General features: G+C 46.5%; 2 protein-coding genes across 2 annotated transcripts in view; one reads left to right on the top strand and one right to left on the bottom strand.

Moving 5' to 3' along the window:
* Window positions 1-27,131, bottom strand: part of LOC100594417 (zinc finger protein 586) — a 79,393-nt gene that overhangs the window by 18,859 nt on the left and 33,403 nt on the right. The window lies entirely within an intron of this gene.
* On the top strand, window positions 687-16,981 carry ZNF552 (zinc finger protein 552). Its single transcript, XM_030821835.1, has 5 exons — window positions 687-693; window positions 926-1,114; window positions 6,386-6,588; window positions 11,001-11,127; window positions 14,966-16,981. The coding sequence occupies exons 1-5, from the start codon at window positions 687-689 to the stop codon at window positions 16,027-16,029; spliced, it is 1,590 nt and encodes a 529-aa protein (XP_030677695.1). The 3' UTR covers window positions 16,030-16,981.

Raw genomic sequence — 27,131 nt, forward strand, 5'->3', positions numbered from 1 at the left:
TTTAACCTTTAAGCTGTCCTTGTTCATTCCTGGGCACAGGCTGAATTAACTTAGGGAAGGAATTCAGTTCATGGTTTCACTCTGAAACAAAATCGATAATAGCCCTTTCCTGAAAAGACCCCCTTCTTGCCTGGGGACCAGCCTGCCTTTGCAGGAGTAACAGTTTAGCTACAAGATTAGAAATTACCATTTAGGGGTCATGTAGCTTCAGGCTCCAAGAGTCTGAATCTCGCCAAATTGCTCCTGAAGATAACATCACTATTGTAAAACCTAAGATCAGTGCTTGGGGTATTTTGTAGATCCTGCACTGGATGGATAAGCTGACGACATACAGACAGGTAATCTGGGTCAATCAGTTCTGCCATCCCACCCAGAATAGAAAACAGCATGAAAAACTCACTTCAACCCTCTATAAATCCATGTCCAACCTGACCGTTCAGCACTCCCCACTTCCCAAGCCCGTACCCGCCACATTAATTTTGAAAACTCTGATCCCGGAATGCTCGGGGAGACTGATTTGAATAATAATAAAACTCCTGTCTCCCGAACAGCCGGCTCTGTGTGAATTACTATTTCTCCATCGCAATTCCCCTGTCTTCATAAATGGGCTCTGTCTAGGCAGCTGGCAAGGTGAACCCACTGGACGGTTACACAGGGACCCCTCCCGCGAGGGCCTCAGTGTCCCTATGCCGGGTACTGGTTACAGACCCATGAGCTGGAGCTGCTCCCTCGCTGGTTTAGAATCTGGGTGAGGATGAGGTGACCTGAGGGCACAGAAGGCACCACAATTACCTGAGCAGGGCACCTCGGCGCAGCCGCAGCCATCGGACTACTTGGGGAAAGCACGGCCCGGGAGCAGCGGGCGCCGTCACCGGGCTGCAAAGCCGCCTCTGTGCACCGAGGACGGTTCCTCTCCACCTTCTAGGTTCAGTCACCGCAGTCCCACCTAGCAGTCCGGGGCCACAAACAGGGCAAACATGCGTATCGCAGATCAATGTGGCCGCTACTAGAGGACCCCGGAAGTCTCGGCCCTACATTAGGTGCACACACGGAAATGCTTCTTTCCGAGCCCTCATTGGCTCTGATGGCATTCGTTCAACGCAGAGCTTTCTGAGTAATGTAGTCCACGAGGTTTCAAGGCTGTGAAGAGGGCGCTACCCAGAGGCGCATCTGCAGGAAAAGCCCACCTTCAGGTCAGGAACTCTCCTTAAAAGTGCGCCCTGAGGTCGGGCGGGGTGGCTCACGCCTGTAATCCCAGCACTTTGGGAGGCTGAGGCGGGCGGATCGCAGGTCAGGAGATCGATACCATCCTGGCTAACACGGTGAAACCGCATCTGTATTAAAAACACAAAAAATTAGCCGGGCGTCGTGGCGGGCGCCTGTGGTCCCAGCTACTCGGGAGGCTGAGGCACAAGAATGGCGTGAACCCCGGAGGTGGAGCTTGCAGTGAGTCGAGATCCTGCCACTGCACTCCAGCCTGGGCGACAGCGCGAGACTCTGTCTCAAAAAAAAAAAAAAAAGTGCGCCCTTCTAGGGCAGAGGATTGGTCTCACCTAGCCTTAGAAGCGGTATTGAGATTCCTGGAGACTAGTGTCTGTAACTAATCACTCAAGAATTTGGAAAAATACTACTTCAGATTTTGGGGAGCTCAAGGTAAATAATAGGGAGATCAAGCTAAAATTATTATTTAGGATTCTCCCAAAGGCTAAAAATCCAAATTACCATACCCTTTGAAACAGTCGTTCAGTCGCAAAATACCTACACTGGAAGCATAGGCTGATATACGTTATTATGTTATAATGTTTCTGAAGGCCCTCAGAAGCATTAGAGTCCCTAAGGCAAATCAAGGACGTTAGAGATGTGCTCCCCTAAAGCAGGAGTGCAAAGCTGAATCTCTGTGATTCCTACAGAAAACAACTCTCCTGCTGCTGATAGAATCTGTGAAAGGAAAATCTTGTGGCCTCAAAATTACTAAGCTAAAGGGAAAAGTCAATTTGGGAATTGCTCAGGGCAAACTTGCCTCCCGTTCTATTCAGTCATCCCTCTCCTCACTGAGATAGGTGCATAGTCTGATTGCCTCCTTTGGAAAGGCTTATCAGAAACTAAAAAGAATCCAACTATTTGCCTCTCACCTACATGTGACCTGGAAGTCCCCTCCCTCCTTGGACTTGTCCCTGCCTTTCTGGTCGGAACCAATGTACTTCTGACATATATTCACTGATGTCTCATGTCCCCCTAAAACGTACAAAACCGGCCGGCGCTGTGGCTCACGCCTGTAATCCCAGAATTTTGGCAGGAGGAGGTGGGCGGATCACGAGGTCAGGAGATCCAGACCATCCTGGCTAACATGGTGAAACCCCGTTTCTAGTAAAAATACAAAAAAAAAAAAAAAAAAATTAGCCATCCTGGTGGCGGGCGCCTGTAGTCCCAGCTACTTGGGAGGCTGAGGCAAGAGAATGGTGTGAGCCTGGAAGGCGGAGCTTTCAGTTGAGCAGAGATCACGCTACTCCACTCCAGCGTGGTCGACAGAGGGAGACTCCGTTTGAAACAAAACAAAACAAAACAAAACAAAAAATACAACCTGTGCCCCAACCACCTTGGGCACGTGTTGTCAAGACTTCCTGAAGCTGTGTCACGGGCATGCATCCTCACCTTTGGCAAAATAAACTTTTTTTTTGTTGAGATGGAGTCTCCCTCAGTCACCAGGCTGGAGTGCAGTGGCAAGATCTTGGCTCACTGCAACCTCTGTCTCCCGGGTTCAAGCGATTTTCCTGCCTTAGCCTCCCGAGTAGCTGGGCCTACAAGCCTGCAGCACCTTGCCCAGCTAATTATTGTATTTTTAGTGGTTTCACCTTGTTGGCCAGGGTTGTCTCAATCTCTTGACCTCGTGATCTGCCTGTCTCGGCCTCCTAAAGTGCTGAGATTACAGGAGTGAGCCACTGAGCCTGGCTGGCAAAATAAACTTTTCTTTTTTTTTTTTTTTTTTTTTTTTTTGAGATGGAGTCTTTCTCTGTCCCCCAGGCTGGAGTGCGGTGGCGCGATCTCGGCTCACCGCAACCTCCACCTCCTGGATTCACGCCATTCTCCTACCTCAGCCTCCCGAGTAGCTGGGACCACAGGCGCCCACCAACACGCCCGGCTAATTTTTTTGTAATTTTTAGTAGAGACGGGGTTTCACCGTGTTAGCCAGGATGGTCTCGATCTCCTGACCTCGTGATCCACCCGCCTCGGCCTCCCAAAGTGCTGGGATTACAGGCTTGAGCCACCGCGCCCGGCCCAAAATAAACTTTTCAAATGAACTGAGACCTGTCTCAAATTTGGGAGGTTCACAAATCAATTGTAGGATTCAATTAATTGCGCAACACTTTTACCCACTTAGTATCCTTTGCTTGATATTCTAACTTATATTCAACTCCTTTTAGGAATTTGAAGTCAGTCATATATATGTAAACAACAATAAAAGATTTGGTAGCTTGATAGTGGTAATAGCTACAGTCCTTAAAGGTGGTGCTCTCCATCTGGTCATACTGGGCATTTGTTAAATCCATGAGTTCATGTCATTGATGGGAAGTGATTATCATTGATGTATCTTAAGAGAGCAGGGAGTGTTCTGCATGAAAAATGAAAATTACATGAGAGAAACAGTTGTAAAGTGCAAGATACAAAATCCTGTTAATACTAACTAGATACACCAGGCACGGTGGCTCATGCCTGTAATCTCAGCATTTTGGGAGGCCAAGGCGGGCAGATCACCAGGTGAGGAGTTCGAAAACAGCCTGGCCAATATGGTGACACCCTGTCTCTACTAAAAGTACAAAATTAGTTGGGCGTGGTGGCACGCACCTTTCATCCCAACTACTTGGGAGGCTGAGGCAGAAGAATCGCTTGAACCCCGGAGGCAGAGCTAACAGTGAGCTGAGATTGAGCTGTTGCACTGTAGCCTGGGCGACAGAGCGAGACCCCTTGTGAAAAAAAAAAACAAAAAACACTGACTAGGTAATTATTCAACAATTCTGACAGAAGTAGTTCTGAGGAAACATCAGTAGATGGGGAAAAAACTTAGGGCCTCAGAGAAATGTTAGCACTGATGTCTAACAGATGGAATTATGCTCAGCACATAATTGGAATGGTCACTCTGATGGTTTTGGCTTCAAAATGAGATTCTTTTTTTTTTTTTTTGAGATGGAGTCTCGCTCTGTCGCCCTGTAAAATGGGCCAATCCGGGCTCTGTAAAATGGACCAATCAGCAGGATGTGGGTGGGGCCACATAAGGGAATAAAAGCTGGCCAGCCAGTAGCCAGGCCAACCTGCTCGGATCCCCTTCCATGCCGCTGGTAATGCTTTGTTCTTTCGCTCTTCACAATAAATCTTGCTGTTGCTCACTCTTTGGGCCCACACTGCCTTTATGAGCTGTAACACTCACCACGAAGATCTGCACCTTCACTCCTGAAGCCAGTGAGACCACGAACCCACCAGAAGGAAGAAACTCCAGACACATCTGAATATCTGAAGGAACAAACCCTGTACATACCATCTTTAAGAACTTTAACACTGCCTGTGAGGGTCTGCGGCTTCATTCTTGAAGTCAGTGAGATCAAGAACCCACCGGAAGGAACCAATTCCAGACACAATACCTTTCAAACAAGGGACCTGTCCAGGCTTCCTTCTGATGGCCAACCCACCTCTAATGCTGGCCAGTCTATTTCACACAAAGTTCTAAGTTTTCCTGGTGTCATAGTAACACCGTAATCTCCCTTAAATCCCTTCTTGAAATTTTTCAACATAGTTCCTAGTGAAGTGGGCTTACTTTGTGCCTGACCCATGCTTCTTTGAGACAAAACACCATGCTCACACCACACACACACCACAAAACAAAGAACAGGTAAAAAGGGCACACACACACTTTTACAGTTTACACCAAACCAGAATCAGAACCAAAATCAGAGTATCCAGAAATCCAAGCCAGGTCAAAACGAAAACTAAAGTTTCAAGCAATCCAAGTCAAGTCAAAAACAAAAGCCAAAGTGCCAGTACAGGTACACTGTGGGTGATCAGGCCACCCTTCCACTCAAATGGAGTGGGCAAGTTCCAAAGACTAGTCTTACCCAGTTTCAGATGTCTGGACTCCAAATGCCTGTTTCGTCCCAGTGTTCAGCCACTGCATTGATCCTCTGTGGGGTCCTGCCATGCGCCGCTCTGGCGAGGTGTTCCACCAGGGCAATTGCCTACCCGGGAGTGTTCTCAGGTTCTGCGTCCCTCAAGCTGGCCAGAGTCCCCTGTAGGGATGCTCCACAGGGCAGGCCTAAGCTGCCTAAGGGGCTGCCTCAACCATCTGTTAATCACCTGGCTTCCCGCTCAGGGAACCAAGAAATGTAGCAGGACAAGCTGCAGACAAAACCCCTCAGACACCGAGTTAAAGAAGGAAGGGCTTTATTCAGCTGGGAGCTCTGGCAAGACTCACATCTCCAACAACCGAGCTCCCCAAGTGAGCAATTCCTGTCACTTTTAAGGGCTTACAACCCTAAGGGGGTCCACGTGAGAGGGTCGTGATTGATTGAGCAAGCAGGGGGTACACAACTAGGGGCTGCATGCACTGGTAATCAGAACAGAACAGAACAGGACAGGGATTTTCAGTGCTTTTCCATACAATGTCTGGAATCCATAGATAACATAACGGGTTTGGTCAGGGGTCGATCTTTAACCAGGCCCAGGGTGTGGCGCCCGGCTGTCTGCCTGTGGATTTCATTTCTGCCTTTTAGTTTTACTTGTTTCTTTGGAGGCAGAAATTGGGCATAAAACAATATGAGGGGTGTTCTCCTCCCCTAACAGCACAAATGCTTAATTAACATTTTTTTTTTTTTTCTTTTGAGACAGGGTCTGTCGCCCAGGCTGGAGTGCAGTGGTGCAGTCACAGCTCAGTGCAGCCTGGACCAACTGGGCTTAAGCAGTCCTGCCACCTCAGCCTCCCAAAATTTGGGATTACAGGCGCGCACCACCATGCGGGTCAGGAGGCCTCCCTGAGAGCCCGGGAGGTGGAGCTGGGCTTTTCCTTCCCAAGCGCCGCTGGGTATCTCTCTCTCTTGCCTTGGAACCTGGGAAACTACATTACCCAGAAAGTTCTGCGTCAAATGACAGTGCGGCAGAGCCAGTGAGAGCTCAGATTGAAGGCGTTTCCGTGTGCGCACGTAAGGTAGAGGCGGGACTCCCGGCGCCCTTTAGTAGCGACCATTTCGATTGGCGTTAGGTATGTTTGTGGAATGAGAGTCCTCGGATCGCTGTGTTGGGACCGTGGTAGTGACTGGATCCAGGAGGTCGAGAGTCGTTCTTCTCTCTGCACAGACGTGATTCTGCAGCTCTTTAAGGGCACCTGCTGCTCTCAACCCAGCTTACGCCACGTGGTCCCATGGCGGCGGCCGCGCTGAGGTTCCCGGTTCAGGTAATTGTGGCACCTTCCGTGCTCTTCGGTCACCTCCTAGTTACACAAGTCCTAAAGCAGCGAAGGAGCGGCACCTGCTCACGGCTCTGCAACCCGGACTCGGCGTCGGGACACTGAGGGTCTCTCGGAAGGGATCCCTGTTTCAGACACCCGTGGGATGCGGTGGGGAGAGCGACAGGTACAGGGAGGGGCGCGGGCAATGGCCTGGAGATGGACGGATCCGGGAGGATGGAACCTGGGGTCCACAGGCGCCTGTAGGGAACAACGTGTGAGGCGTCACTCCTCCTGGAAGAGCAAGGAGGCTGGGGGCTGTGAAATCATTGCGAGGACACTAGAAATGTGGAGAATTTCCAAGAAAAGGGATTGGATCAAAGTCCAGGCTTTTAAAGTTTCCTAAAGGCCAAATAAATAAGAGTAGAGAGGGGATGATGTTGGGGCCTTTTGAGATTGAATCCTTGTAGACAATATAGGTGGTAGAGATGACATTTTGTGCCGAGACACGCAGGTCAGACAATAGTCCAAGGTCACCTGGCTCCATGGACACAAAAGCGTTCAGGGAGGCCTGAGCTTACCAGATCGATCATATCAGGGACACAGTCCTGTAAAGTCAGCCTCTTCCCTCAGGCCTTTATGGCTGTGGAAGCATTTAAGGAACGCATACAAGAAAGTGGAGGGTGTGGCCGGGTGCAGTGGCTCACTCCTGTAATCCCAGCACTTTTGGAGGCCTAGGCGGGAGGATCACCTGAGGTCCGGAGGTAGAGACCAGCCTGACCAACCATGGAGAAACCCTGTCTCTACTAAAAATACAAAATTAGCCAGGGGTGGTGGCGCATTCCTGTAATCCCAGCTACTTGGGAAGCTGAGGCAGGAGACTCGCTTGAGCCTGGGAGGCCGAGGTTGCCATGAGCCGAGATCGTGCCATTGCACTCCAGCCTGGGCAACCAGAGTGAAACTCCGTCTCAAAAAAACAAAAGAAAGAAAGTGGAGGGTGTGCTATTCCCTCACGGGTCCTGAATCTTATCCACGTGTTCTCTAGCTTGTGGTGGCCTGGGTCTCTTTTAAATTTACTTTAATATGGCCTGGCGCGGTGGCTCATGCCTATAATCCCAGCACTTTAGGAGGCCGAGGCGGGTGGATCATGTGGTCAGGAGATCGAGATCATCCTGGCTAACACGGTGAAACCCTGTCTCTACTAAAAATACAAAAAATTAGCCTTTTAGCCTGGCGTGGTGGCGGGCGCCTGTAGTCCCAGCTACTGGGGAGGCTGAGGCAGGAGAATGGCATGAACCCGGGAGGCGGAGCTTGCAGTGAGCCGAGATCGCACCACTGCACTCCAGCCTGGGTGACAGAGCGAGACACTGTCTCAAAAATAAATAAATAAATAAATTTAATTTTTAAAACTTTTTTTGAGACAGGTTCTCACTCTGTTGCCCAGGCTGGAGTGCAGTGGCGTGATCTCTGCCCACTGCAGCCTCGACTTCCCTGGCTCAGCCTCCTGAGTAGCTGGGGCCACAGATGTGCAGTATCATGCCCGGCTAAATTTTTATTTTTATATTTTATTTATTTTTATTTATTTTTATTTTTTATTTTTTTTTTGAGACGGAGTCTCGCTCTGTCGCCCAGGCTGGAGTGCAGTGGCGCAATCTCGGCTCACTGCAAGCTCCACCTCCGGGGTTCACGCCATTCTCCTGCCTCAGCCTCTCCGAGTAGCTGGGACTACAGGCACCCGCCACCACGCCCGGCTAATTTTTTGTATTTTTAGTAGAGACGGTGTTTCATCGTGGTCTCGATCTCCTGACCTCGTGATCCGCCCGCTTCGGCCTCCCAAAGTGCTGGGATTACAAGCGTGAGCCACCGCGCCCGGCCGATTTATTTTTATTTTTAAGTAGAGGCGGTGTTTCGCCATGTTGTCCAGGCTGGCCTCAAACTTCTGGGCTCAAGCGATCCACCCACTTTGGCCGCCCAAAGTGCTGAGCTTACAGATGTGAGCCACCACACCTGGCCCTGGGACTCTTAAGTGGTGTTTTTTCAGACATTTGATCTGGGAACCTTGGAGAAACCCTAAAGCCAAGGTCCTCACTCCATGACACGTTGTATGGAGGTATTCCCATTTCAGTGAACCTATGTAAATACACTTAGAAGTTTAACCCTGGATTTCATGCCAGGAAGCAAAACCCTTAGAGGTAAGACTGATCAGAGCGGGGAGTTGTACTGCAGTTCTGTTTGGCTCCACATTGGAGAACAGAATGTGGAGTTGAGGGAGGAGGAAGGAAGATCAACGTTGAGGCTGGTTCCATAATCCAGGTGAGGGTTAATGAACAATTCATGGCTAAGATGTGGCTGGATTCACTATTAACATTTTGCAAACGGGAAGCTACATTTTCTAATATGATGGTAAATGTGTGAAAGAGAGGTTTCAGGTATGACTCCATAGTTTTTGGTCTTAGCAGCTGTAGTGATAGAAGCTGTATCAGCTGAGATGAGCAAGTTGAGAGTAGACATAATATTCACTGGGGTTATAAGGAGGGTTGTTTTCACTGTGTTAAGAATCTGAGGTGATTCAGAGACCAGTAAGTAGAGGCAACAAGTGAGTAATGTCCACATAGGTTGGGATCTCTGCAAATGAACTGATATTGGGGCCATGCAATATATAGAAGTGAATGTGTGGACTAAGATGAGTTAGCCAAGGGTCACGTTTAGGAGGGCACACTTCAGATTAAGGTGGTAAATCTTTTAGCGGTCCAGGAAGCAGTGATTGGAGACTGAAGACTGGATGTCTTGCTTGGATCCCTAGCTGACATTATTGTCATTCATAAACACAGAAGAGGGAGTTAAGTGACAATGAAGGTAAGATGTATCCGACAGCAGTTTGTCAGGAGACACAGACTTCCATGGAGATAATAGACATGACATGCATTCAGAAGTATAGGAGTAATTGAGGGAAGGTGACACTTAGACTGCAGTTGGTGCTTATTTCCCGTTATATGCACTTGCCAAGATTGTGACACAACTATGTTGGTGCCTGGGGAGTTTCATTCACCATGGAGTATATGGTCAGGAGGAAATATGCTCATCTGTGACAGTCACTAGGCCCCGTATGGACGACCAATGGGGCTTGGCTTTAAATGGTGTTAGGTCAAAAGAGGAAGGTCATAATTGCTGAGGGGTCAGCAAATGTGGCACAGAAGTGGAATACTGCCACTGATATCTGAAGTCATGCATAGTTCTGCGTCGCTATGGAGCCACGCAAGGAGGCCTTCGTAGAATTATTTGAGACTACCACTTCTTTTAGGATCCAATAGAAATGGAATTCTGTGGCGATATTGGATCCTGTTTGAGTTGGCCAAGCGTAGTCTGGATGGTGTCAGCCACGATGTCATGTAAGCCCCAAAATGAAGGTGCAGTGTGATGTGCCACTTGGATATCTGGTGATATTGGTGTGTCCTCAAATGATCTGAGTGCAAATTTCCCACTGTACTTTTTTTTTTTTTTTTTTTTTTTTTTAGATGGAGTCTTGAGTGCAGTGGCACAATCTCAGTTCATTGCAACCTCCACTTCCTGGGTTCAAGCAATTCTGCTTCAGCTTCCCGAGTAGCTGGGATTACAGGCACCCACCACCATGCCCAGCTAATTTTTTGTATTTTTAGTAGAGGTGGGATTTTGCCATGTTGATCAGGCTGGTCTTGAACTCCTGGCCTCATGATCTGCCTGCCTTGGCCTCCCAAAGTGTTGGGATTATAGGCGTGATGCCCAGTCCTCTACTATCTTAAGTAATGTATAATAGCCTAAGAAATCTTTCCATCAGCGGGACCAGGTAGAGTTCCTGACTATTATACTTTGTAGTGTGTTTCAATTCCATTTCTATAACCAGAGTTATTTTAAGAAGCCAGTGGCATGCTCCTGAGGGAATTAGGCCATTACACCCTTTTCATCTTACAAAGCTTGCATTATACAATCCCTGGTTACTCTCTGTTATCCACAATGAAACCCCTCTGTGGTGAGAGGTGTCCCTCTTACCAGTTTGTGAATATATTTTATGTTTAAACTGCTGTTAATGGCATCTGTCGAGTATCAGTTGTCATTTATTTTGGCACTTTACAATATAACCTTAGTGGGAGATTTCCACCCACACTAGTAGAAGAAAAAGGAGGGTGTTAAGATACTTCAAGTTGTTCAAAGGCCAGAGAGAGGCCAGTGGTGTGTGTGGCAGTCAGCTGGGGATGGACATGGAATGTACCTGGGAAGTCTAAAGAATGAGGTGTGTTCAGAGAGGGTATCTCTGATGTGCTGAAGGTGCCACATTGGGCTTTCCATGACCTCGGCCATACTAGGGGAAGTGCCTGTCAGGAGGGGGTGGACTTTATGTCACAGCCATCACATAGATACATATTTGTTCACCTAATTATTGTTGTTGGTGGCTGTACCCCATGACCAGTGGGCCTAGTTTCTCCTATGTTTGAGGACCTTGAGAGGAGGATGTGCAAGAGTAGATGTGTGGGAGAGATGGATTGTGATACCTCAGCATAGGGGCCGTTTGTAGTTTCATCTGTCAACGTCATAACAGGGCACAGTGACTTTTGAAGACGTGGCTGTGAACTTTACCCAGGAGGAATGGAATCTCCTTAGTGAGGCTCAAAGATGCCTGTACCGTGATGTGATGCTGGAGAACCTGGCACTTATATCCTCCCTGAGTAAGTTACCCACACTCACCCCTGTGACCTGAGCTAGTCTCTGTCTTTCCCCCTTTTTTTCTATTGGCAAGACTTTCTCATGTCAGGAGCATGGACACAGCTTCCTACCTCAGTTCTGTGGGTAATTTCTTGGTTGGTAGGACTGAGGTAGGCATACTGCCCTCTCCATTCTTGGAGCAGACCCAACACCTGCTATTGAGCTCCCAGGGAAGAATTCAGAGTCAGAAGTCTTACAGGCATCTTAATGCAGGCTACCTTGTTTGTCCTGTGGATGTCTGTGTGATTTCATCCAGATTTCAGGTTTGGGATCTAATTCATTCCTCCACCTGCTATTTCTTCATGCCTCCCTGTGCCAGAATTGTCTTCATTGACATTGTCACTGCCTATATAGACTATAGACTGTTCTTGTAATACCCTCCTTAGAAACTGTCTTCGTAGGTCTGGTGCAGTGGCTCATGCCTATAATTTCCGCACTCAGGGAGGCCAAGGCAGGTGGATTACTTGAGGCCAGGAGTTCAAGAACAGCCTGGCTGACACGGTGAAACCCCAGCTCTACTGAAAATATAAAAATTAGCCAGGTGTGGTGGTGCACGCTTGTAATCCTGGCTACTTGGGAGGCTAAGGTGGGAGGATACCTTGAACCCAGGAGGCAGAGGTTGCAGTGAGCTGAGATTGTGAGCCACTGCACTCCAGTCTGTGCAACAGAGCAAGACTCCATCTCCAAAAACAGAAATTCTTTTTGTAATATTTAGTTTCCTGTCTGCTGTCATGTGCTGAGTTGTTCTAAGCCAATGTTGGCTGTTTCCTTGTTCTGTCTTTCCCTTTGTTCTTACATCATGTATGTCTCATATACTTGGTTATCTTGGTGGTCTTCTGTGATCAGAAGATGCAAATGAATACAGCCTCAGCATTATGGGTTCTGAGTCCCTGAAGAATAGCATCCTGGGACAGTGGTGCATGATGTCAGAGTTTTATTCAAATCATGACAGAAACCTATTCTATTTCAGTAATATTTTTGGGGCCAGACAAGTAAGCACACATGATTTCTGTATCGTCTTTTCTCCTTCATTCTTGTTTTTGGTTTTGTTTGTTTTTTGAGAAAGGGTCTTGTTCTGTTGCCCAGGCTGGAGTGCAGTAGCTTGATCTCTGCTCAGTGCAACCTCTGCCTCCCAGGCTGAAGCAATTCTCCTGCCTCAGCCTCCTGAAAAGCTGGGAATACAGGTACATGCCACTATGCCCCGCTAATTTTTTTTTTTTTTTGAGACAGTCTCACTTTGTCGCCCAGGCTGGAGTGCAGTGGTGCGATCTTGGCTCACTGCAACCTCCACCTCCCGGTTTCAAGCAATTCTTCTGCCTCAGCCTCCCAAGTAGCTGGGACTACAGGTGCACACCACCACGCCTGGCTATTTTTTGTATTTTTAGTAGAGACGGGGTTTCACCATATTGGCCTGGCTGGTGTCAAACTCCTGACATCATGATCCGCCCGCCTCGGCCTCCCACAGTGCTGGGATTACAGGTGTGATCCACTGCACCTGGACTTCTCCATTTTTTTTTTTTTTTTTTTTTTTTTTGAGATGGAGTTTCACTGTTGTTGTCCAGGCTGGTGTGCAATGGTGCGATCTCGCTCACCGCAACATCCATCTCCCGGGCTGAAGCGATTCTCCTGCTCTCAGCCTCCTGAGTAGCTGGGATTACAGGCATGTGCCACCATGCCTGGCCAATGAAGGGTGGCCTGCCCCTCCACACTTGTGGGTGTTTCTCATCCGGTGGAACAAGAGACTTGAGAAAAGAAAGACACACAGAGACTAAACTATAGAGAAAGAAAAGTGGGCCCAGGGGACCAGTGCTCAGCATAGGGGGGATCCGCACTGGCACAAGTCTCTGAGTTCCCTCAGTATTTACTGATCATTATCTCTACCATCTGGGAGAGGGGGATGTGGCAGGACAATAGGGTAATAGCGGGGAGAGGGTCAGCAGGAAAACATGTGAACAAATGTCTCTGCATGATAAACAAGGTAAAGAAAAAAGTGCCTTGCTTTTGATGTGCAGATACATAAACATCTCAATGCATTAAAGAACAGTATTGCCTCCAGCATGTCTCACCTCCAGCCCTAAGGCAGTTTTCTCCTATCTCAGTAGATGGAATATATGATCGGGTTTTACATTCCATTGCCCAGGGACAGGCAGGAGACAGATGCCTTCCTCTTATCTCAACTGCAAAGAGGCCTTCCTCTTTTACTAATCCTCCTCAGCACAGACCCTTTACAGGTGTCAGTCTCAGGCTATCACATGGGGAGAAACCTTGGACAATACTGGCCTTCCACAGTGTTTTGTGTCCCTGGGTACTTGAGGGTAGGGAGTAGTGACGACTTAACAAGCATGCTGCCTTCAAGCATTTGTTTAACAAAGCACACCCTGCATAGCCCTAAATCCATTTAACCTTGAGTTGACACAGCACATGTTTCTGTGAGCACAGGGTTGGGGGTAGGGTTACAGATAAACCGTATCTCAAGGCAGAAGAATTTTTCTTAGTAGAGAACAAAATGGAGTCTCATGCCTACTTCTTTGTACATAGACACAGTAACAGTCTGATCTCTCTTTCTTTTCCCCACAGGCTAATATTTTGTATTTTTAGTAGAGACAGGGTTTCTCCATGTTGGTCAGACTGGTCTCCAACTCCTGACCTCAGGTGATCCACCCACTTCCGCCTCCCAAAGTGCTGGGATTACAGGCATGACCCAGGGCGCCTGGCCCTTTTCTTCTCTATTCTCTCTCCTGTTTCCTCTTCCCTCTTCCCTCTTCCCCTTCCCCTCTCCTCCTCTCTCCTCTCACTTTTCTTTTTTGAGACAGGTTTTCACACTGTCATTTCTGTTACCTGGAGTGCAGTGGTGTGAATATAGTTCACTGCAGCCTCAACCTCCTGGGCTGAAATGATCCTCCAGCCTCAGTCTCCTGAGTAGCTGGGACTACAGGTGCACACCATCACGCCTGGTGAATGTTTGTAGAGAGGAGGTTTTGCTGTGTTACCCGGGCTGGTCTTGATCTCCTGGGCTTGAGCGATCCCTTTGCCTTAGCCTCCCAAAGTGCTGGGATTACAGGCATGAGTCACCGCGCTTGGCCATTTTAAAAATAATTTCTGTAGAGACAGGGTCTCACCATGTTTCCCAGGCTGGTCTTGGATTTCTGGGCTCAGATGATCTTCCTACGTTAGGATTACAGCCGTGAGCCACTGCTACTGGTGTCTTCCCCATTGTTAAGAGCATCAGAATTGTCAGTTGTACTCCTTGTCAGTTGTACTCTTTTTTTTTTTTAAATCCTTTAACTGATTTGTACATGAGCTTGTAGTCTGATATTTATTCCCCTGAATAATCTTCACGTCTCTGGACCCCACATCTTAATTTTATTCACATCTTCATCTGCAGTGGTTTCCAGTATTAGCATACTGGTTTTGTGTTAGCAAATGTGTACACTTTGTTAAACTGTCCTCGAGCAGTAGCTGCTGTGTTGCTCGTGTTTTCCTTGGCCTGGACAAATCCCTCTCTACAGCACTCACATGTCATGAGGACATAAAGTTCTGCAGATGCGGGAATTGTAGACCCTGCCTGTACACCCTATGTTACATACATGGCTGTGTCCTTTATGTTATGAGGCCTCCTACACTCTGTGACCTTTACAGTCCAGTAATAATAAATAGCACCATCTTCCACCCGAAGCCAACATTCTGTTCCTCCAAGTATTTCCTTGGAGTAATTCCTCAGTTTGTCCGATACACTTGTGGGTGGTCTGTGCCTTCCCACCAGAGTTAACATGCACTTCACCAGCATTTTCTTGCTTTCAGGTTGTTGGTGTGGAGTGGAAGATGAGGCGGCACCTTCTAAGCGGAGTATTTATATACAAAGAGAGACTCAGGTCAGGACTCCTATGGCAGGTGTGTCTCCCAAGAAGGCCCCCCACTGTGAGATGTGTGGCCCCATCTTGGGAGATATTTTGCATGTGGCAGATCATCAGGGAACACATCACAAGCAGAAACTGCACAGTTGTGAGTCCTGGGGGAATAAATTGTATGACAGTGGAAACTTTCATCAGCCCCAGAATGAGTACATTGGAGAGAAGCCCTACAGAGGCAGTGTTGAGGAGGCGTTGTTTGTGAAGAGGTGTAAGTTCCATGTGTCAGGGGAGTCATCTGTCTTCAGTCAGAGTGGGAAGGACTTTTTGCTCAGATCAGGATTACTCCAGCAAGAGGCCACGGACACTGGGAAGTCAAACAGCAAAACTGAGTGTGTGTCTCTGTTTCATGGGGGAAAAACCCATTACAGCTGTGGAGGATGCATGAAACATTTTAGCACGAAACATATACTCAGTCAACATCAGAGACTGCTCCCTAGAGAAGAACGTAATGTGTGGTGTGAATATGGGAAATCCTTTAGCAAATATGGTAGCTTCAGTAATCATCAAGGAGTTCACACTAGAGAAAAACCTTATACATGTGGGATATGTGGGAAATTATTTAACAGTAAGTCCCACCTCCTTGTACACCAGAGAATTCACACTGGAGAGAAGCCATATGAGTGTGAGGTTTGTCAGAAATTTTTTAGGCACAAGTACCACCTCGTTGCACACCAGAGGGTTCACACTGGAGAAAGGCCATATGAATGCAGTGATTGTGGGAAGTCATTTACCCACAGCTCTACATTCCGTGTTCATAAGAGAGTTCACACAGGTCAGAAGCCTTATCAGTGCAGTGAATGTGGGAAATCTTTCGCTGAAAGCTCCAGTCTCACTAAACACAGGAGAGTTCACACTGGAGAAAAGCCTTATGGGTGCAGTGAATGTGAAAAAAAATTTAGGCAAATCTCTTCACTTCATCATCATCAGAGAGTTCACAAAAGAAAGGCCTTATGAGTGCAGTGAGTCCAGTCTCATTAAATACAGGAGAGCACACACCTGAGTAAGATCCTGCGATTGCAGCAAATGTGGAAATGTTTACCCAAAAGTCTGCTCTCCTTGGACATTGGAGAGTTCACACCAGAGAAAAGTCCTTACAAGTAAAATAAATTGGGCAGTTTTGTAGCCACACCTCTATTCCTTCAGGATTATAGTTAACACTGAATGGAGGCCTTACTAGTGTGACAAATACAGGATATTTATCCAGAAGTCTGGCTTCAAAACTCACAGGAGAGCTGTCATGTGGGAGGATTGCTTGAGCCTGGGAGGCCGAGGTTGCAGTGAGGCGAGATTGCAACACTGCAGTCCAGTCTGGGCGACAGAGTGAGACCCTGTTTCAAAAATAAAATAAAAAATATAAATGATGTCCAATAAAGTATGCATATTTGAGCTGTAGGATAAGTCTTGAATTTTCTTTTTTTTTTTTTTGAGACAGCCTCGCTCTGTCACCCAGGCTGGAGTACAGTGGCGCAATCTCGGCTCACTGCAAGCCCCACCTCCTGGGTTCATGCCGTTCTCCTGCCTCAGCCTCCCAAATAGCTGGGACTACAGGCAACTGCCACCACTCCTGGCAATTTTTTTGTATTTTTGGTAGAGACGGGGTTCCACCCTGTTAGTCAGGAAGTTCTGAATCTCCTGACTTCGTGATCTGCCTGCCTTGGCCTCCCAAAGTGTTGGGATTGCAGGCGTGAGCCACGGCGCCTGGCTTGAATTTTCTTATAATCCCATGAAACCACCAGAGTCACAATAATGAATTTATCTAATCTATCACCTTTGTATTTACCTGGAGCCTTTATAAAGTTTTTCTCTGTGCAGTCCAGACAACCATTGAGTTACTCTGTAGTATAATAGAGTACTTTCCATTTTCTAGAATTTTCTGACTGATGTAATAAAGTGTTTGCTCTTATAATCCCTGGGTGCCCCTGCATCATGCTTATTTTGATATCAATGTAGACATGAGTTAATTTGTTGTATATTGCTGAGAAGTATAGTCTGCTATGAAATGTCATTGTATATTCAGTCATCCATTTATGGATATTTGAGTTGCTGCTTGCTTTTTTATTTATTTATTTATTTTTTGAGAGGGAGTCTCGCTCCGTCCCCCAGGCTGGAGTGCAGTGGCGCAATCTCAGGTCACTGCAAGCTCTGCCTTCCGGGTTGACGCCATTCTCCTGCCTCAGCCAGTCCTGCAGACTACAGGCGCCCTCAAACACGCCCGGCTAATTTTTTGTATTTTTAGTAGAGACAGGGTTTCACCGTGTTAGCCAGGATCATCTTGATCTCCTGACCTCATGATCTGCCCAACTAGGCCTCCCATAGTGCTGGCATTACAGGCGTGAGCCACCGTGTATGGCTGCTTTTTTTTTTTTTTTTTAAAGACTGTCGACCAGGTTGGAGTGCAGTGGCGTGATTTTGGCTCATTGCAACCTCCACCTTGCAGGTTCAAGCGATTCTCCCACCTTAGCCTCCCACGTAGCTGGGATTACATGCGTGAGCCACCATGCCCAGCTGTTTTTTGATTTTTATAAGAGATGGGCTTTTGCCATGTTACCAGGTTCATCTCAAACTCCTGGCCTCAAGTGATCTGCCTGCCTTGGCCTCCCAAAGTGCTGGGATTACAGGCCTGAGTCGTGAGCCACCGTGCCTGTAATTGATTCTGAGGCCAGGCGTGGTGGCTCACACCTGTAATCCCGACACTTTGGGAGGCCAAGTTGGGCGGATCACTTGAGGTCAGGAGTTTGAGACCAGCCTGGCCAACATGGTGAAACCCCATCTCTACTAAAAATACAAAAATTAGCCAGGCATGGTGGCACATGCCTGTAATCCCAGCTACTCAGGAGGCTGAGGCAGGAGAATCACTTGAACCCAGGCAACAGAGGTTACAGTGAGCTGAAATCACACCACTGCACTCCAGCCTGGGCGACAGTTAGACTCTGTCTCAAACAATAAAATAAAAATATTTATTCTGAGATAATCCTAGTTCCCAGTGTGAAACTATTCCTGCAGTCACTGGAAAATAATAACCACTTTCTTGTAAGGAGATGAAATTTTGAAACTCAGATGCCGTGTTTATGCTGTTATTCAGATGGCCTTTTTTACCTGTGCTGTAATTGTGAAAGTTGTAGCCACTGATGTTTACCACAATGGCATTGGTTAAGTTGCCCTTCCTTTGAGATAGATGTCAATGTGAAAAAAGAAATTGAGGGCAGGGCGCGGTGGCTCACGCCTGTAAACCCAGCACTTTGGGAGGCTGAGGCAGGCAGATCACGACGTCAGGAGATCGAGACCATCCTGACTAACACAGTGAAACGCCATCTCTAGGGAAAATACAAAAAGTTAGCCAGGCATGGTGGCGGGCACCTGTAGTCTCAGTACTCCAGAGGCTGAGGCAGGAGAATGGTGTGAACCCGGGAGGCAGAGCTCGCGTTGAACGGCAATTGCGCCACTGCACTCCAGCCTTGGCGACAGAGCGAGACTCCGTCTCAAAAAAAAAAAAAAAAAATTGAGTACACTTTAGCATATGAATTAAGAAACATTGATATAGTCATCCTCATAGTGACTATAAAAAGTAAAGTAGAGGTTCCTTTTCAAAGACTTTCCTCCTTAATTAGGAATAAATGGTAACTTCTCTTATAAGCAAAATTTATTCAAAGACCTGTGCTAACATTCTTAAATATCTGCTAGCCACAATTAAGAAATCAATGTACTTTATGTTCTTAGCTCCCACAATTTAGCCTAAATATTTGCCTTGGCATGCTTATACTGGTCCAAGCAAGCATTAGCCTGTTCCTCTTCCTTGTTTAAAAGTGTTTTTACCTTTCTCAGCATTCCATAAGTTACTTCCTCCTTCCTTTGTTCTCTATCTTTGCCTCTTTTAAAAGGTTCTAAATTGGCTGGGCAGTGGCGGGGGGCAGGGTGGTGGCTGATGCCTGTAATCCCAACACTTTGGGAGGCCAAGGCGGGTGGGTCACGAGGTCAAGATGTCGAGACCATCCTGGCTAACATGTGAAACCCCGTCTCTACGAAAAATACAAAAAATTAGCCAGGCATAGTAGTGAGAGCCTGTAGTCTCAGCTACTTGGGAAGCTGAAGCAGGAGAATGGCATGAAGCCAGGAGGTGGAGCTTGCAGTGAGCGGAGAACCTGTCACTGCACTCCAGCCTGGGCAACTCAGTGAGACTCCGTCAAAAAAAAGTTCTAAGTTGCTCGCCAATCAGGACAAATACAGAATGTGAAGTCCCGTCCCAGCCAATGGAAACCGGACACAGCAGTAGGGTGGACGCGTCAGGTTATAAATTACCCTGTCTCCTTAGTTCGGTGTACTCACGGCAAAACTGCTGGCCAGTGTACCCTTTCTGCAGGAAGTAAAAATGGCCTTACTTAATTTATGTTGAAGTGCTATTTCTTTACGGCACCAGAGAACAAGCATTTCAAACAATTTGGTGGCAATCCGTATGAGGATACATTCCCTGGGGGTGGTCTCCAGCCCTCCCTCATGAGGTAGCACTCCCCTACCTCATTGCAAGGTCCTCATAGGTAAGAAATTGAGACCCACCCGGTGTGACGAATAAACCTGGACTCTCAGCAATGGAAAAAAAAAAAAAAAAAACCAAAACTGGCCAGCAACCTAGCTTAAAGATCCTCACGTAATGCAGTGACAACTCTGCACAGACCAAGGAATGAGAAGCCGCAGGAGTCGGTAAAGTATCCTCGGTGGTCGGGACTAAGGAAAAAGTCGGGATGGTAAAGCATTCCTTGGTTAGGACATACCAAAGGGAGAAAAACCGCAGGGGTGGTAAAGTATTCCTTAGGATGTCTTGGAGGTGAGAAATCCCCAGTAGGGGGTTGAACGTCACACAAACCTCCGGTAGTAAGAAAAATATTCAGAACTCCCCTTTCCTTCTCAGGGAAAGAAACAGTAGCTCCGCTCCTGCCGGTCCTTCCCCTAGGGGAGAGGGAAGCAGAGGAGAAAACAGCAGCATAGGTGGCTGGCAAAGACAAAGGAAAGACCAGTAGAAAAGAAAGAAACTAGAAGAGGAAGTCAGAGAGAAAGAAACCAAAAACAGCAAGCTCAAAGCCAAGCAGCCAGGCAGACACGCCAAAGGTTAAGTCCCTCTCCCCAGCCCGGAGGTTTGTGAAAAAGAGAGTGGGGACCAGCTCCGGGAGGAGAGCAGAGGAGGTGAAAAGGCATAATTCTTGCAACTTGCGGCAGCAAATATCTGCCAAGCCTCTAGGCCAGTGACTGCCTGGGGCCCAGACTGCAGCCACGCAAATCCCACTCAGCCCAAGGAACTAAGTGTAAAAAGAAAAGGAAAAAAAAAAAAGGAAAAACAGCATCGCGGGGGCGGGGTGGGGGCGGGGCGGGGCCTGTGGGGTGGCCCAGCCCTGCCTGCGGCAGGAGCGGGAGAACTCAGGAGAAGAAAGGGAAACGGGATGAGGGAGAGCAGAAAATGGAGTGCAAATGAGAGAGAAATAGAAGGAAATAGTAAGAGAGAAACTGGAAGAGACAAATCGAGAGAAGACAAAGGAGGTGAAACTAGGAAAAAAATAGTGTGAAAGGAAGGCAGAAAGTTAAGACGTTGAAGACTGTGAAAGTCGTAAGAAAAGCTATAAAAGGGAATTTATGCAATAAATATTGTATAATTTAAAAGTAATTAGGCCTGGATGTAATATTATTATTAAACAATTTACAATTTATGTAAGAAAATATACTTTTAACAAGATTACAAGGAGGCATAAGTATGGATTTTTACCTACATTAAAAGTTAAGACAACTTTTTTGTTTTAAAGGTTTAAGCAAGTTTTAAAATGTTAATTGTAAAGGAAATTCTGTGTGTAAACATACTGGCTAAAATTAAAGGGTATCCAGTTTTTCTGTGAACTGGATGTTAAAATTAAATCACGATAGATTTGTCTTAAAGCACTAACCTGCTCTTTAACAAAAATTGTAAAAAGAGTCTGTAAAAGTCTTACCTAATGGACATTAAAATTAAATAATATCTATAAGATTTTATTAAAATTAAGTTTAAGTTTAACATTAATAGGATATTAATATAAAGATAAAATTTAACTTATCTGATATAAAATCATACAAAAAAAATTGTCAAATACACAATGGTATTTAGCTTTCTTAAGGCCCTAAGGTGGCCAGGTAAGTCACAAGGCCTCTCATCCCGGAGGCCACAGTGAGCAAGGGCGGTGAAGGCCACAAGAAGGCCAAGACATTAAGAAGGGGCAGGGCTGCAGCCTCCCCTGGGCGGTGCTGATCACCATGAGGCCTAAAGCCCCAGAATATGCAGCAAAAATTATATACTTAATTTATCTTCCACTTTCCCTTCCCTCAGAACTAAAAGTCTTTTAGCACAGGTACCACCCCTAGAATTTCCAGTACACCAGCACCAGCCTGAAAACCATGTCCTCATCAAAAGATAGAAAAATCTCAAGTCAGCCTGGGAAGAACCCTATTTTATGCTGTTAACCGCTGAGACTTCCGTCCACACAGCTGAGAAAAAAAAAAATGGACCCACCATACTCAAGAAAATATCTTCCTCTCAGAATTATGGGTTACTGTACTAGGATCAAGCCCTACTAAGTTAAAGAAAGATTAATTTTCATATACCTTCTATATTGCTTCCTTTCCTTATTCTGTTACTAGCTCCTTTGTTATTAATGTAACTAAGTCTGACTCACCTCAGACTATTGCCTTTAATGCTTGCTCTGTCATACCTTGTAGAAATGTAAAAGATCAACAGCAGCTAGCCTTTTCACACAAATATTTATGTCCCAGCCCTCTAATTGACACAGTTATCCCTAGCACTCATTGTTGCAATGACCTGCAGCCAAGACACGGATTTTCTGCTTCTACCGCCTGGCAACCTTGTAGTAAATAGGACTACATCCCTTAAACTACCCAAGAGCAAACCACGAAAAGGTTTGTGCAGATCTAAAACCCCTCATCTATTTCACTAAAAGGACTACACCTTCTTACTGTCAGCCTTGTCAATATAACCCTGTCTTTCTCTTTATCACCACCTCCACCTTAACGAACTCTAGACGTGCCTTAGTCACTTCTATGGTATAAAAATTAGCATAAATAGGCCAGGCGCGGTAGCTCATGCCTGTAATCCCAGCACTTTGGGAGGCCGAGGCTGGTGGATCACCTGAGGTCAGGAGTTCGAGACCAGCCTGGCCAAGATGGTGAAACCCCATCTCTACTAAAAATACAAAAATTAGCCAGGCATGGTGGTGGGCACCTGTAATCCTAGCTACTTGGGAGGCTGAGGCAGGAGAATCGCTTGAACCCAGGAGGAGGAGCTTGCAGTGAGCTGACATCGCGCCACTGCACTCTAGCCTGGGTGACAGAACAAGACTCCATCTCAAAAAAAAAAAATTAACATAAATAAAAAAGACCCCCCCGTTATTTTAAAAATATACATTATTCCCCCATCTTTCCCTTCTTCAGTTGCCTCAGATCTAGATCCCACACCGGTTGCTCCTACATCTAGTAAAACTAAGGTGTCTTGTAAAAATAAGAGATGTAAGACAGACTTTAGCTGTCAAGACAAAATATCAAGATGCAAATGCCTGGATGAAATGGATTAAATAATCCATTAGCACTTCAAATAAAAGCGATTATTACACTTGTAAGCACAGTAGGCCAGAGTCCCAGATTATCCCCTTTCCACTCAGATGGTCTCCTCGTCGAACAGATATGGACTGTATGGTGGCTGTTTTTCAAAGTCCCACTGCTTGGGATAATCCAACATACTGAGCTCTCTCTGCTATTTCCTGAAATTTAACACCCTGTGGGTCAGCCCCCTACAGCAATCCAGCTTCCACCTCTGAATGCCAAGTTTACTTCATCCCTGTCAGGTCAGGAGGAAAATTTAGTGATCCTTGGAAGCACTAAAGGATGCAAAGAGCTCAAGCCTTTCCAAGAGCTTGCCCATCAGTCCATATTTACCCATCCCCAAACAAATGTATAGTGGTATGTGGAAGACCTTTACTGGACACTGCCAAATAATTGGAGAAGTGCTTGTCCTCTAATCCAGTTGGGTATCCCCTTCACCCTGGCATTTCATCAATCTACAAAGGTAAAAACAAAACACCAAAGGCCAAGAAAAACTTATGAGTCCTTTAATCCTCAGGTTTACATAAATGCTATTAAGATCCTGCGAGAAGTGCCAGATAAGTTTAAAGCACAAAATCAAATAGCTGCAAATTTTTTTTTTTTTTTTTTTGAGACGGAGTCTCGCTCTTTCACCCAGGCTGGAGTGCAGTGGCGCGATCTCGGCTCAGTGCAGGCTCCGCCCCCTGGGGTTCACGCCATTCTCCTGCCTCAGCCTCCCGCGTAGCTGGGACTACAGGCGCCTGCCACCTTGCCCGGCTAATTTTTTGTATTTTTAGTAGAGACGGGGTTTCACCGTGTTAGCCAGGATGGTCTCGATCTCCTGACCTCGTGATCCGCCCGCCTCGGCCTCCCAAAGTGCTGGGATTACAGGCGTGAGCCACCGCGCCCAGCCATAGCTGCAAAATTTAAATCCACATTATTCTGGCAACTATAAAAAAATGTAGACTAAGCTATATCTATTACAATGACCAACAATTCATAGATTACACTGAGGATGCCATCAAGCAGATAGCTAAGCAATTAGGATCTACTAGCCAGATGGCATGGAAAACTAAAATAGCTTTAAATATAATATTAGCAGAAAAAGGAGATGTTTGTGTCATAATTAAAACGCAGTATTAGAACCTCTGCAGAAAGAATTGATTCCTCAGCAGTGTCATGAAAGCAAACCAATTAATGTTGATGAAGCTACAAAATTAATGGCTCAGTTGTAACACAGTGGTAATGCGTCTAATTCCCCACAGAGACCAATAAATTAAATGTTTTATACAAAACTCAGTATTGTACCTTTGTTCCTGATAATACTGTCCCTGATAGAACTATAACAAAAGTGCAACCAAGGTTAACAGCCCTATCCGATAAACTTGCCAAAAATTGTAAAATAAATAACCCCTTTTCTAAAATAATGAAACAGTTCAGTGAATAAAAAGAAATTTTAACTTCAATTCTCACCTTGTTCACTCTTGTTATTAGTGTATTTATTCTTGTAGGCTGTTATAATATTCCCTACCTTCAAAGTTTTATACAAAAACTTGTCTCTGCCACTCTTACAGAGTTAACTCCAAACTCTCCTCCTCCCTATTTGAAAAAAAATTGCTTCTCTTAGAAGGACAAACAAAGCAATTAAGTCAAAACATTAAACAAGATTGAAGAGGGGGGAAATAAAAAGGGGGAATATTGTAAGAAGTAAAGTAGAGGTTCCTCTTCAAACACTTTCCTCCACGTCTAATTAGGAATAAATAGTAACTTCTCTTAAAAGCAAAATTTATTGAAAGACTTGTGCTAGCATTCTTAAATATCTGCTAGCAGTAATACAGAAATCAATGTACTTTATGTTCTTAGCTCTCACAATTTAGCCTAAATATTTGCCCTGACATGCTTATACTGGTCCAAGCAAGCATCAGGTCATAGCCTGTTCCTCTTCCTTATTTAAAAGTGTTTTTACCTTTCTCAGCATTCCACAAGTTACTTCCTCCTTTCTTTGTTCTCTACCTTTGCCTCTTTTAAAAGGTTCTAAGTTGCTAGCCAATCGGGACAAATACAGAATATGAGGTCCTGTTCCAGGCAATGGAAACCAGCAGTAGGGTGAACGCATCAGGTTATAAATGACCTTGTCTCCTTTGTTCAGTGTACCCTTGTGGCAAAAGTGCTGGCGAGTGTACCCTTTCTGCAGGAAGTAAAAATGGCCTTATGAAATACATTTATGTTCAAGGGCTATTTCTTTTTTTTTTGAGACGGAGTCTCGCTCTGTCGCCCAGGCTGGAGTGCAGTGGCGCAAACTCGGCTCACTGCAAGCTCCGCCTCCCAGGTTCACGCCATTCTCCTGCCTCAGACTCCCCAGTAGCTGGGACTACAGGTGCCTGTCACCACGCCCAGCTAATTTTTTGTATTTTTAGTAGAGACAGCGTTTCACCATGTTAGCCAGGATGGTCTCGATCGATCTCCTGACCTCGTGATCCACCGGCCTCGGCCACCCAAAGTGCTGGGATTACAGGCGTGAGCCACCTTGCCCAGCCTCAAGTGCTATTTCTATATGGCACTGGAGAAGCATTTCAAACAGCGACATAGATCAGCAGGACTTGTTTCTGAGCACTGGTCATGACCCTGCTCATAATGAAACAGGATCTGGTCAAAACAGGATGCACTAAAGAAACCAGCTGAAAGCAGTGAAACTGAGATGGCAAGAACATCAACTCTAGTTGCCCTCATTGCTCATTATAATGCATTAGCATGCGAAAAGGCACTCCCACCAGCACCAAGGCAGTTTACAAATGCTATGGCAATGCCCAGAAGCTACCTCATGTAGTTTAAAAGAGAAGGAACCCCTGGTTCTGGGAACTCTCCAACCTTTTTCTAGAAAGTTCATGAATAACCCACCTCTTATTTAGCACATAATTAAGGAGTAGCTATAAATATAGCTAGCCAACAATCCACGGGTGCTACTTTGCCTGTGGAGTAGCCCTGTTCTTGTCTGTGGAGCAGCCATTTTCCTGTACTCTGTTGCTCTCATAAACTTGCTTTGCCTTCACTTTACACTCTTGGCATGCTCTTTTTTTTTTTTTTTTTTTTTTTTGAGACGGAGTCTCGCTGTCGCCCAGGCTGGAGTGCAGTGGTGCGATCTCGGCTCACTGCAAGCTCTGCCTCCCGGGTTCACGCCATTCTCCTGCCTCAGCCTCCTGAGTAGCTGGGACTACAGGCGCCCACCACCACGCCCAGCTAATTTTTTGTATTTTTAGTATAGATGGGGTTTCACCGTGGTCTCGATCTCCTGACCTCGTGATCCACCCGCCTCGGCCTCCCAAAGTGCTGGGATTACAGGGGTGAGCCACCATGCCCGGCCTTGGCTTGTTCTTGAATTATTTCCTTTATGAAGACAAGAACCCTCCTGGATTGAGCCCCACTTTTGGGATTTGCTAGCAACAGTAGAGCAATTTTCTGTGGGAACCAGTGGCCAACTGCCAGCTTCACTACCTGCTTCAGGGTGTATCAACATCTGTCTATTTCCCTGTCATTACATCTTTATTATTATTATTTTAACTTATTTTATTTTTTTGAGAAGGAGTCTAGCTCTGTTGCCCAGGCTGGAGTGCAGTGGCACGGCCTTAGCTCATTGCAACCTCCACCTCCCAGGTTCAAGCAATTCTCCTGCCTCAGCCTCCCGAGTAGCTGGGACTACAGGCGCCTACCACTATGCCTGGCTAATTTTTGTATTTTTAGTAGAGACGGGGGTTTCACCATATTGGTCAGGCTGGTCTCGAACTCCTGACCTCGTTATCAGCCTGCCTCAGCCTCCCAAAGTGCTGGGATTACAGGCGTGAGCCACTGTGCCGAGCAATTTATTTTATTATTTTATTTTATTATTTTTTTTGAGACAGTCTTGCTCTTGTTGCCCAGGCTGGAGTGCAGTGGCGCAATTTCGGCTCACCATAGCCTCCACCTCCAGGGTTCAGGCGATTCTCTTGCCTCAGCCTCCCGAGTAGCTGGGATTACAGGCGCCCGCCACCACGCCCAGCTAATTTTTTTTTTTTTTTTTGAGACGGAGTCTCTCTCTTTCCTCCAGGCTGGAGTTCAGTGGCGCTATCGCGGCTCACTGCAAGCTCCGCCTCCCGGGTTCACGCCATACTCCTGCCTCAGCCTCCTGAGTAGCTGGGACTACAGGCGACCGCCACCGCGCTCGGCTAATTTTTTTGTATTTTTAGTAGAGACGGGGTTTCACCGCGTTAGCCAGGATGGTCTCAATCTCCTGACCTCGTGATCTACCTGCCTCGGCCTCCCAAAGTGCTGGGATTACAGACGTGAGCCACCGCGCCTGGCCAGGTAATTTTGTATTTTCAGTAGAGACACAGTTTCTCCATGTTGCCCAGGCTGGTCTCAAACTCCCGACCTCAGGTGATCCGCCTGCCTCGGCCTCCCGAAGTGGTGGGATTACT

The sequence above is a fragment of the Nomascus leucogenys genome, chromosome 10 (genome assembly GCF_006542625.1).
Source record: "Nomascus leucogenys isolate Asia chromosome 10, Asia_NLE_v1, whole genome shotgun sequence".
In the NCBI taxonomy this organism is placed as follows: Eukaryota; Metazoa; Chordata; class Mammalia; order Primates; family Hylobatidae; genus Nomascus; species Nomascus leucogenys.